The sequence below is a fragment of the Phyllostomus discolor genome, chromosome 14 (assembly GCF_004126475.2).
Source record: "Phyllostomus discolor isolate MPI-MPIP mPhyDis1 chromosome 14, mPhyDis1.pri.v3, whole genome shotgun sequence".
NCBI lineage: Eukaryota > Metazoa > Chordata > Mammalia > Chiroptera > Phyllostomidae > Phyllostomus > Phyllostomus discolor.
In genome coordinates, this window is record NC_040916.2 from 48,460,974 (window position 1) to 48,473,725 (window position 12,752).

General features: G+C 58.6%; 1 protein-coding gene across 5 annotated transcripts in view; it reads right to left on the bottom strand.

Moving 5' to 3' along the window:
* The window catches only part of KCNN3 (potassium calcium-activated channel subfamily N member 3), a 142,663-nt gene that overhangs the window by 89,427 nt on the left and 40,484 nt on the right, over positions 1-12,752 (bottom strand). For 4 of the 5 annotated variants that reach the window (XM_036015779.1, XM_036015778.1, XM_028503247.2 and 1 more), the window contains exon 2: positions 11,499-11,594. In XM_036015779.1, coding sequence (XP_035871672.1) covers positions 11,499-11,594 — 96 coding nt within the window. Of the gene's footprint in view, positions 1-3,068; positions 3,500-11,498; positions 11,595-12,752 lie in introns of those variants that run through there. The other variant, XM_036015780.1, reaches the window with a different exon arrangement.

The window sequence follows — 12,752 nt, forward strand, 5'->3', positions numbered from 1 at the left end:
CCTGCCGCAGCCAGGCTCCCCCAGCATGGGAGGGTGGGAAGCTGGGGGCCCAGCCACGTGTTGCTGAATGAGAGGCTGACAGACCCCGTCAGGCCGGAGCGAACGAAGGGCTGACATGAATGCTCGGGACCAACAGGGACACACAGGTGGGGCAGCTCCTGCCCCCAAAAGCCAACTGTACCAGCCAGGGTGGGAGAGGCTGGGGGAGCCTGTGGTTTAGCAGCTCTGTGAAGAATGCAGAGGGTTTTAGTAAACATCTGACTCAAAGTGAACTCGCAGGCTGCTATGCAAGTCAAACAGCACCGCTGCCTTCCGCTGCAGCGAGGGAATGAAAACGCAGGCAGGTGGCCCTCCGCAGTGGCTGGCTCACACCCCCGGGGGGAGCAGCAGGGCCAGGCAGAGGCAGGGCTCCTCATTATGCCAGGCAAGTTGCAGTGTTTCATCTGGGGAGGGACCTTGGGAAATCCTGTGTCCGACCCACGGGGACTTGAGTGTGCGGTTGCTGGTCTCTGACCACAGGGATAGTCAGAACAGGGAGGAAATGAGGGCGGGGAAGCGGAGGGAGCTGCTGAAGCCTGGCTCGCCCAGGCCACCTGCAGCCCAAGGCTCAAGGTCTAAGGGGAAGGGCGGGAGCAGCCCAGGCAGCCATGGCTTGCAGGTGGAGTCAGGTGTGGTCCCGAGGGCCACGTGGCCGGCAGGGACACAATGGCCCTGGGTGAGCAGTGAGTGGGCACAGGATGCAGAAGCCAACCCCTCAGAGAGCGGGGGAAGAAGGAACAGGACAGCGTGAGGCCAGCCAGGCAGCCAGGGCTCACAGGATCGGGGTGAAGGAGGGAAACCAGAGCCGCGCCCCAGTGCTGCTGCCCGAGAGTGGTACCTGTGGCGGGGCCCTCCAATCCCTGCAGTGCTGGACCCCATTTTGGGGGCTGGCCTGGGCCCCATGGGGTGGACAGTGGGCAACCAGGATAAGAAAGGGCTTTGGAATAGGCAGACGGGTCTGGAGGCGTGGCTGGGGCAGGTGCACAGGTGCTGCTTGGCAAGAGACCCGCAGCGTCTGGCCGGCTCTTCAGCCCTCGTTTTGTCACAGTCACGTTTCTCGCCTGTTTTGGAGAGGAGTCCCCGAGGCTCAGCCCAGCTTTCGGGCATGCCCAGGATCCGCAGGAACCGGGGTGGGGAGAGAGCGCACCCGCCCAAGCAGCAAAGCCTGATAGCCTGGAGACCGTCGGCCTGGCTAGAGCCAGCCCTGCCTCCTGCCGGCCGCGAGACCTTGGACACGTTACACAGAATCACGGGGCTGTTGTGACCGTCCACGGAGGGAGGTCATAGAGTCAAGAGACCAACAAATGGAGACCGTCGTTCACACCGTTTGTGGGGTTCCAAGCCGTCTTCCAAACCGGAGCTTGGGATCAGAACCCAGGCCTGTGGTGTGTGGGCGTGAGGCAAAGGCACAGGTGAGTTCACAGGCTGAGCCGTGGGGCTGCTGGCAGGACGTCAGTGTGTGCAGAAGGTGCACCGTGGCCTCGGCAGGGCCCCCACACCCAGGAGCTACCAGAGGACAGTTCACATAAAGAATGACAGAGTCCGTCTGGACACGGGCAGTGGTGACGATCCCACAGCAGCGTGGGTGCGCTCCCTGCCACTGAAAAGATGGTCAAAATGGTAAACAGAATGTTACGTGTATTTTACCACAATTTTTAAAAAATCGCTAATGACAAAGTCGCAGCACGGCCCACGCGCCCCCCGCCCCCGACAGGTCCGTAGCAGTGATGTGGTCAGAGGAAAGGAAACTCCGTTTGAACCGCAATGAATTCTCCACGTCCAAGATAAACTGAGCACCGTTCACATCTTTCCCAATTACTGGGTTTTGGAGATGTTGAGCAGTGGCGAGTTTGCTGCCTTTCATCTTAAAAACAGGAAAATGTGTGTTAACCAGATTCCAGGTGAACACACTAGAGCCATCAAACTTTTCCTGGTGGCACAATGCAACGAGGGTTGTCAAGAAGCCTCCGAACACTGAATGCCCTGCAACGCCTTCCAGCCTCCAGAATCCTCAGGGAGCCCTCATCTTCAGGCCAGATGCAGAATCGCCGAGCTCCTACCACGTACGAGACCCTTTACAGGCATGGAGGCCGTGGCCACAGCGGAGAGAGCTGGGGGAGGAGGGGGCCCTCACTGAGTGCATGAGGGAGCTCGATGCTTCCTCAGCGGGTGTGCGCACCGGGGTGTCCCCAATCGGTGAGCTTCCGGCCTGCGCCGACCCACACAGGGACGCGAGGCCCGTCCCTGATTGAGAACTGCTGCCATGGAAGGCGAGATCACCATTTAAAAACAGTGACAACAACGATACAAAACAGAACAAATTCACTGAAAAAGCCGTGGGCGGCCCACAGCGGCTCTCGCGGGCAGAGGGAGTGCTCTGCTGGGCTGGCACTTGTCCCCCCCGCGACTCGGGAGGGGCGGAGCCCGGATTCATGGAAGGAGGCTGGAACCCGGCACTGAGGAGGGGAACGCGGTCGCTGACTTTAATTATCCTAAAAGCTTTAAGATGTCTGGCCAGTTACATTTGCAAGAGTCTTAAAAGGAGTCACCTTTAAACATTAAGATGTTGGAGCCTAAGAACTCTCTTTTCAATTATTTACTGTTTCAAGTTCAAGGTTATATTAAGGGGACAGTCCACTCTTACTGGGCAGAGAGGCCAGGCCGTCAGGGAAGGGACGAGGTTACTGGGACAGGCCCCCACAAGGGCCTCCTGAATACGAACTACATTGGTCACCGTTAGCAAGAAACATTCACAGCTACTCTCCCTGCATTTTCTCTCCTTACAACTGAGCATCCTTCAGGCACGGAATCCCGGACACAGCCAGAGACCCCAGAGAGCGCCCGGTCCAAACTGCCCTCATTACTGATGGCAAAACTGAGGCTGGGAGAGAAGTAACGCATCCACGCTCCCACAGTGATTGGTATCCCAGACAGACAGGCCGCAGGCCCCTTGGACCAGGTGAAGGTGGCAGAGGCCCCAGGGGCGGGACAGGCACTGGGCTGTTTCTTCGCAGAGCCCTCTCACTCACCTACCTGCGCGTGCTGGGAGGGTGATTTCCTGTGTCTGAATCACAGAGAAGCTTCCTGAGATGTGTGCCAGCCCCCTCATTTCACAGGGCTCTGGGTGAGGCCACCAGTGTGGTTTCCAAGGCAACACACAGATGCGTGCATTCGGCATCTCAGCACCACTTCGGAGCCAGCAGGGAGGAGAGTGGGAAGTGAGGTAACACCAACTTCCCATTCACAAACACTGACTCTGAAACCGCGTCCCCTCTGCCCCCGGCCAGGGCTCAGGGGTGGAGGGCACTCTAACACCCTGGACTTCTGGAGCCAAGGAAGCTTCTGGAGCACTTGGCAAGAGGCATTCATGTGCCTGGAAGTCAGTAACACCCAGCGGGCTGACCGCAGAGTTCCCGGACTGTCCCTCCTGGCTGGGGCAAGTCTGGACCTGCCCGGGGTGGTGGCCTTCACTCCTGATAACAGACGCCACACACGCCCCACAGAGAAGCATGACACAGGGTGACATTTCCAAGTGACAAAACAGAAAGCCAGTGTGAGCGGCCGAGGAGCCTGGCACTGCTACAGCACCTGGCTCCGGGGCCCAGCAGCCCGGGGGACCTGGGGCAGGGGGCGATGCCAAGTGATAGCAGCAGGAGGTTGTCACATCTACACCAGGGGCAGGAGGCAGCACGCCCTCTTTGACGAGGAAAGGGCTGGGTTAAACCCACATGTCTAAGTATTTAGCAAATAAATCCCAAATGTCACACTGAGATCACCAGGGCTGGTGTGGTCACCATGGCAAACCACGGCCAGCAGCCCACCCACAAGCGAAGAGGTGCTGGGACAGAGGCTGGTGGACAAGAGGGGACAGGGGGCTGTGGGGAGGGCCGCCAATGGCATGGCCGGCCTGCAGGGGCCGCCCGCAGAGGCCAGAGACCCCCGATGAGGCAGAAGCGCAGGCCGGAAGCCAGGCCTCCTCAGACCACCTCTCAGCCGTCAGGGACTCAGTTTCTGCTCTGCAGGCGAGGGGAGAATCAGCCGGGCATGCTCCGCCCCTCCGTCCCCGCCCCACGCACACACGCACGCATAGCCAGGGAGCGGGCATGCGCAAGACACGGAGCCTGCGCTTCCACCCGAGACACGCGACGTCGGGGGCCAGCGCCGGCACTAGGGCCGCCCCTAGCAGGGGGCTCCGGGAAGAGAAGTACCTGTGCCGAAGCCTGGAAGTCTGGGAGGTGATGTCAGGCAGGCAAAAGGTCTGACACTACGTGCGAGAACACTCCGAAAACCACGAAGCACCAGACAAGATGAGGTGACATCGTCATCACTGACGCAGCTGCGAATGTGCCAGCCTCTCGGCTTCCTGCCTCCGAAGGCCCCCAGAACACCCTCCCCGTCTCCAGTCTCCCCTGTGCGCAGAGATCGACCCAGGGAGCATTCGTCAGAGGGGAGCAGGAGGCAAGCGGGAGCTTGCAGAGGAGACCGCCATCCGGAATTCTCCTGTGGAGCTCCACACCCCTCTGCCCTGGGGCCACCCAGGGTGCTCGGAGCCCCCTCCTCACCTCTGGGCAGCAGGCCTCAGGGGAGGAGCCCATGTCCTTACACCAAGCAGACCGAGAGGGCCGTCTGCCCGAGGCCTTGAGATCTCAGGGGTCCCGGATCTGTCAGCTCAAAAGGAGTGCCTCGGCCACTGGGCCATCTCTGAGCCCTGTGAGGGCAGTTCAAATGCGTCAGCCAGCTAGCCAGAGACACCGTCAGGAAGTGTCTTCCAGGGGCCTGCCGGGATGGAGACCCCTGCCCCACGGGGATCAGGCAGCAGCCATCTCCCCTGGAGGACAAACACAGCTTCCTTCTGTCCTCTCTCCGCCCCCCTAAACTACTACAGGCCAGCCTCACCCCAAACACGCACACCTTACATCACGGACTTCTTAGCCTGGGTTGCAGTGGGTCAAGGTCTAGGACAAGCAGTTTCCAAAGGCAGGGACTAGGTCTGAGTGACTCCTGAATCCTCAGGGCCTGACACAAAGTAGTCCTCACGCTCCAGGCGCGCTGGGAGTGTGTCTCAAGCCCACTTCCTTCCCGGGGAGGAGGGGGGCAGCGACGCAGAGTGAGACCGGCTGGAACCGCCCTGCCCACTCCCAGCTCATTCAGCCGTGAAACCCCCCCGAGTGTCTGAGAAAGGGGCACCTCCTGCATCCCCAATGCCCACGCCCCTGTGACGGTGGGTTGTGTGTGCCCAGGAGGGCGCTCAGCCCGTGGGGCATCAGGCCACAGGCGAGCCTTTCTGCAGCGTGAGCTGTCTCTTGAATATAATTTATGTCCTATAATTTGAAGTAATTTCACTGTCAGCTGAGAACACTATTAGTATTTAATAAAAATATCCACTTTTACATACCCAATAAATTAAAAGCATCCCCTTCTACTGGTCCCCTGTGTTTCCGGCCGATGAGGCTGAGAGCCCACATCTCGTCACTATCACGGTTCCCTGGCGCTGGAGGTGGACTGACGGGCGCCAGCGGCCCGTGCCAGATCTTGAGGGGATTGATGCGTCCAGACAAGAGTGGACACCCACCTTTTGATCTGATTGCTACTTCTGCTTTGGATGTGGCCCATAACCACAAACTGAGATTATCTTTAAATTTCCCATCCACGCACGGAACACGTGGAATTTCCCACTGAACCACGTCCTGTCCTGGGCTCACAGCAGCCCCCAGTGTGACTCCACAAACACTGGCCAAGCCCCTGCGGTGCTCCGGGGGCTGAACTGCCACTCCCTGCCCCAGGGCTTCATCGGGAACAGCCAGGCTCCTCTCCCAGCTCCTCTCCAGAGGTGGGTCTGGCTGGGCCGCCCACCTTGTCCCTTCCCCCACCCGTCCTCAGGCTCCGAGGAGGAGCACTTCCTGCCTGGGGCACTTGGTCCCTTCTCCTCCTGCGTGCTCCTGGAGCAGAACCTGGTTACTGCTTCTCCCTCTTGGCCGGCCCCTTTCCAACAGCCGAGGGACCCACGCGGTCTCTCCAGGCTGCACAAACCGACCACGCGTCCCTCCCTCACACTGCGTCCTCGCCGGCTCCCACTCTGGTGTCCCTCCGTCCACAGCCACCCCTCTTAGCAGACTGGCAGGGGTTCACCGTCTCCACCCTCTCATCCACTGCCCACTTAGGTCCCCTTCCCCACCACGGCCCGGTGACGGCCACTCCCAGGGACTGTGCTAAGAAGGGGCACAACGACCTCCCCAGGGCCTAATGCAACTCCTCGACCTCCCCGTGGCACACCCTACATCCCTTCTCTGCCCTTGGCTCTGTGACTCACGCCTCCTGAGCCTCCTCTGACCCCCCCACTGCTCCTTTTCCAGACCCTCTGTGGACCCCTCTTCCTCCTCCCACTTCCCACCTCACCAGCACCCCTCCAGGGATCCGTCCTGGGCCTTCCTACACCCCACTGCCCCTGCTGATGCGGCCCTGGCCTCTGTGTCACTGCCCAGGAGGCAACTGCATGCCCACCCGCCCGCCCCCCCAAACCTCAAACTCAACATGCCTAAAACTGACCTGCTTATCATTCCCCACCCGACTTCCTTCTGTGGTTTCAATTTTAATAAATGGTGCTCCCAGCGGCTGCATTACCCAAGCAACTCCAGCTGCCTCCTCTTCCTACAGACAGAACCTCCATCCTAACTGGTGACCAGGTCTGGTCAATTCCACCTGCTCAACGTTTCTCAAGTCCAGCTCTTGTCTTGCCTGGTTCAAAACATGACCATCCCCCACCTGGACAATGGTAACATGCTTCCAACTCACCTTTCTCCCTCAGAAATTGGCCCTTTCAACATTTGACATGCTGCAGCTAAAATGCAAATCTGATCATCACTCCCCCCAGCTTGAACCCCTTCCATGGTGTCTACTGCTGCCTGCAGGACATTTCTAAAACCCTTCCATGAGACAGACCAGGACCTCCTGGTCCTGCCCACACCCCACAGCGGATCTGCCCACTGCTCAGGCCCTCGTCCCAGAGGCGTTCCAAGGGCGTGCTGCAGTTTCCCAGCTCGGGGCCTTTGTTTATTTGGAGACCTCTGCATGGTGTGTTCTTTTCACCCTGTTTGCCAGGCAAACACGTCCTCATTTAAGCGAAGGTGTTTTGCATATATTATCTAATTCAATCTGCACAACAACCCTTTGTGGTGGGTACTATTATTAGTCCCATTTTGCAGGAAGGAAATAGACTAAGAGGGATTAAGTAACTTCCTAAAGGTCACCATACACACTACAATGTGTCAAAAGGCAGGATTTGAACCCACGCCAAGCTACTCTAAAGTCCATGTTCTCAGCCACCTGCCACCCTCCCCTCCAGGGTGGCACTGGAGACAGGGGTCAGACATAGATTTCCTGAAGGTTGACAACCCCTTGGAGAAGCAAAGGTTCTTGCAGGGTTTCGAGCACCGAGAACCGGACTCCAGCCCCAGCTCTGCACAGAGGAGATCTTGTACATAAATGCTGAATGAATGAGCCAAATGGGTGGTCAAGAGTAGGGGAGGGAGGAGGCCGGGGCCGGAGAGAGTCCCATGTCTTGCGTGTGGAGCCAGGGACGTGCCAGTGGCATCGAAAACGAGAGCCCGCAGCCTGGGAAGCTGCTGCTGCCTGTCTGGGAGCGGGCGATCCCCAAACCACAAGGGCGAGAGGACTCTCCAAGGGAGAGGAAGGCTTTCAGTGTGTTGGTGAGTAAACATAATGCTGGTTTTCTGTGTTTTCATTTCTTTCCAGGACACACTGGCCTGAGGACTACAGACGCCTGAGCCTTTGAAAGCTGTGCGCTCCACACCAGCGAGACAGGCAGGACGAGCAGAGCCGGAGGCCATCTCCCAGCTCCAGCGGCCGCCTGGCGGGTAACCTCTTCCTCCCTGCTCCCGAGCCAGGCGGAGTGGAGGTGCCGGGGAAGCCCGCTTCCTCCCAGCGGGAGGGCAGATCCTCTGAAACCTTGTGCTGCCCATTGAGGGACACCCTCCCTCAAGGAGCAGAGACCCCCAGGCCTGGGCAGGCCCACAGAGGTAGAAGGGGTTCACGCCCTGGGGAGGGAGGGGTGCACCAGCCACCTCTGAGAACCCTTCCAGCCAGAGGCTCTCTGACTTAAAGCCCGAGTTTGACTGAGAGTTACCCAATAATGTTCCAGAATTCTTCTTCCTCAAAACACAAGTTGTCCAAACTGACAGACAGGAACACTAGTGTAGAAGGTGCCCCAGCAGCATGTATGGGCGGGGCCGGGGCCTGGAGCCTGGAGGTGAGTGTCGGCGGCAGGGCTGGGGGACGTGGAGGCCGGGTCATCTGGCCCCTGCTAAAACTTAGCCAAGTGACCAGCAACTGGTATGCATGACAGAAGTGACAAGCAGATCCTGACCACAGCCCCTGACATCACCCTGTGGAGCAATGAGCCACACATTGCGTGTCACTTGACCCTGGCCAACTTCACGACAGGTGAGCAGCAGCTGGCCATTCTGACCGACGGTGCTGTCCAAGAGCTCTGCTCTGGACAAGTGCTGGCAGTCCGCACCCCTCAGGAAGCAGGTCCCCCGCTGGCTGCCCACCACACCTCGATAGGAGAATCACAGAATTGGGGGGCTTGCCCTGGCCAGCACGGCTCAGTTGGTCGGGTGTCATCGACCATTGGTTGGTTGGTCACGAAGCAACAGGTCACCAGTCCGATTCCCGGTCAGGGCACGTGCCCGGCTTGCGGGTTGGGGCGTGTGCAAGAGGCAACTGATCGATGTTTCTCTCCCTCTCTTTCTCCCTACCTCACCCTTTCTCTAAATAAGAAATAAATAAAATCTTTAAAAAAATTGCAGGCTTAGGATCCCCAATTAACAGATGAGGAAACTGAAGTGAAATCCACAGAGCTAAGCAATGGTCCAAATTACTTTTGAAACCAGATACACCGAATCCAGCACCCTTTCCCCTTTCATTCAAAACATGCACGACAAACACCTCTTTGTTGACACTTCGAGTCCCTGAAATGCAAAGATTAATGACATCGTTGTCCCTGACGACGTAGGGATGTAGGATGGAACAAAAAATTACAGTGTGATCCATACGAGGGGTGTAGGCATAGGAACAAGCCCTCCCCATCCCCCCACCCCCCCACCCCCCACGACAATCTGGGCCCAAACCACCCCTATTCCCCTCTGGCAGGAGAAGGCCCATCTACGTGCAGAAAGAACTTTGCTGGAAAGGTAAGAGGCACAGAGGGAGCCAGACACCAGTGACTCCTCGGGTCAAGTAGGATAAAGGGCTGGGCGATGAGCTGAGCATGCAGGCAGGGCCGGGCCAGAGTGGAGAGGACGCCCAGGCACCTGCCAGTACCAGGCGGCCGTGACAGTGGCCATCTGGTGGGCCCAGCTTGTACACGAACGAGGCCCAGCTGGAAACAGTGGGACAGTAAAGGGACTGAAGTTTTCATTTTGCGAAAGCCGACTCGGCACTCTCTGCTGTTATCACCTCTCAAGAGCTCAACGAGGTGGTCGTGCGACAGCCACACTTCAGACGGGAAACTGTGGCCCAGAGACCTGTCACTGGCCCGAGGTCACATAGGCTGAAGTGTCCGAACCAGGATTCCAACCACTGACTCCACTTCCTTTCTCTAAACTGTGAGGCCAGGCCAAGAGAAGTGACTGGAACAGCATCTTCTACGGCCCACAATTAGGACAAAGCAAAGATTAGCCATGAGCTGAGGATGAGACAAAAGGTGCCTATCTAGGCGCTGGCCTGTCAGCAACATGGCCCTGCCACCAGGCCAGAGCCAAGGTCACAGCTGCAGCCAGGCCAGGCCACACGTGAGAGCGAAGGCTGCAGGCCCTGAGCTGGGGATGAGCCCCGGGAGAGTCAGAGGGAGGGCAGCGCCAGTCCCAGCCTGGGGGAGGGGGGGGAGAGGAAGCCGTGAGGCCGAGAGGGCCCCCGTGCGGGCCGTGGCTGGGAACTGCTCTTCTGTCCCTCCCCCCAAAGCCTGCATCGTGGCTGGACTTGGTGATTCTGCCATCTTCTCTGCCCACGGGTCAGGGTGATCTGCAGCAACACGGACACCCGACAGGCGAGGACACGGGGGCTGAGAGGGGCTGAGGGGCTCCCTTGTGTGTGACTGGTTTGGGAAGCTGAAGCCTGGCCTGAGGCTCAGAGTGGCTCCAGGCCCCATCTTGGTTCCTGCCCCTCTGCCCACACTCCTGCCCCTTTCCTGGGCTGACTGGACAGTGGTCTAGGTTGGAAGCCACACACTTTGTCCAGTCCGAGCTCCGTGATGGCATCTGGGACCGTCAACCCTTGGAGCACATCTCTCTGAGCATCCACAACTCCAGAGACTCAACAGTCCCAGCCAGATGGACTAGTGTCATCTGGTCGTCGGCAGACTGGGGCCCTGCCAAGGGGGCCCGAGGCCAGAGCCGCGCCCTGACACTCAGCAGGAAAGCCGGCCCGCTCTCTCGCGGGAGCTGCGCACACCACGTCTGTCTGTGCGGCCAATCCGCCCCAAAAACGGTGAGTAACAAGGGATGACTCGGTTCGCCAAGCATTCTCTCACACGCCCCTCACTCCACCCTCACAACGACCGGTGAAGTGTGGAATCAAACTGTCATATTCCAGATGAAAAAGGTTTGCATGTTCCAGGCCAGAAAGGTCACAGGACTGGCCAGACACACTGTGGGAAGAGGTCATGGCTGAGGCATGACCCGCGAGGTCCCGACTCTGAGTTCTGGTCTTTGTCACTCTCTCGCCACTGCCCAGATGGGAATCTATCTGTGCTCCTCCAGCCAAAGGACTAGGAGTACATCCAGATTCACAAGTGTGAGAAAGAACACCTGGACACCCAGGTCCCTGGCACGGCAGGGCAGCTGGGAGGGCCAGTGATGGCGGAAACCCACCGCCAGGAGAAGACGCCACAGGCCTGCTCACTCCCACCTGCCCTCTCCAGGCCAGGCCTGGCATCTCCCCTCCGCCAGCCATCCAGAAGCGCCCCCCAAGCACCCGCCAGTATTTCCCGGGATGGTGTCCAGAGGCAGTAGAGCCCACACCACACGGAAACACAGACTCCTGGTGGTGTTCGGTGCAGTGCGTGTGCATGGGAGCACGCGCACACACAGGAGGACACGCACGGGTCTATGTCACTGGGGGTATTTGTGGCTCCAGTTCAGAAAGGATCCAGTGAGGGAGAAAAGTCAAAGCAACTCGTGGGGGCTCCCACAGTACCCCTAAACCATTCACCTCTGTATTCCCCCAGTAAAAATAACGTCACAGTTGTTCCTAGGCCACAGGGCGGCTTCACAGTGCCTCTCCCTCGAGGGTCCAGACCCTGAGAAGGGCCACAGTCTTTGGATGCCATCTTATGAAATCAACGGAGTAGCTGCTTAGAAGGTGATTTTGGGGGTCGGGACGGGCTCAGCCTGGCGAGAGAAAACGGCCACTGCACAAGAGGTCAGGGCCAGGACACCTACCTGGACTTCACGTGTGTGATAGGCGATGATCAAGCCCAAGAGGATGATGGTGGACAAACTGATAAGGCATTTCAGGGCCAACGAAAACATGGAATCCTGCAGGAGAAATGGAGAGAGAATTAGGGAGGGCCGGGAACGGGGCGTCTCATTTTGCTCTGAGGCCACGTAAAGGTGGAGGCCTGGGGGCAAAGGAGGGACTGTCACCAGCAAGTGCCTCAGCCCAGGCCCTGGGCTGGTGCCAGCCCAGCAGCGGCCCCCCACCCCAGCCTCTGTGCTCTCTCTCGGGCTAAAGCACGACCGCCTTTCTGGGATGAGCTCTACTTGGGCGTGATACATTAGGTTTGTTCTCCATGGCCAGATCCAGTTTGCTGATGCGGTTGTTTAGGATTTTTGCCTCTCTGCTCATAAGTCACCCAAACACAATTCTTTCTTCGTGCTGCTATTAAATGGTTTGGGCATCAATCTGTGCGAGCACAGGCCTTTCTTTTCTCTTCACAATCCTAACCCAGAGGATTCCTGAGGTCCTTCCATCCTTGACCACGCAGAACTGTTTCAGGAATGAATTAGAATGTCCTGGCAGCTGCTCTCATTTCCTGTTTTAGGTCAAGGGCAGGGAGGGAAGCGAGGGTGACAGCGGAGCTACCGGAGAGAGAAAGGGGCTGAGCACAGGAGCCAAGAGGGGTCCTGGGCGGGAGACAGCCCCTGAGGGACCCTCCGTGGAGAGGGGGAGGGGATGCAGGTGGGCTACCTGGCCTACGCTGCAGGCTTCCAGCCCCGGGGCAGCTTGAAGACCCACACGTTGGGGAGCTCGAGCTTGGAGGCCAACCCAGGGGTCCACACCCTCCTGATATGGCCACTGGCTGCGTGACCTCGGGCTGCTCACTCCTCATCTCCGTGCTTTGCTGCCTCCGGGGTCACGTGGGGATAACCTACCTCATGGGTCTGCTGCGGAAAAGAAAGGAAATTGGTGCACGTGAGCGCACGGCCCAGTGCCTGGCCACGGAAGGGTCAGCTACCACCGGCATCTGCTTTGCCTCCTCTACAAACTCAGGGTGACTGTGCCTTCCTGGGCGTTCGAAAGCCAACGAGTAGAGATGGCTCCCAACCCCTCAGGAAGGCAGGAACCCAGCTTTCAGCAAAGGTAGCAGATGAAAGGCCGGTGACCTGGATGTCCTGAGAGATGGATGTCGCGTAAGAAACAGCCCCTGGGCTCCCAGAGCTGGGGTCATAATGGCACCCCATTTCAGTAAAGCA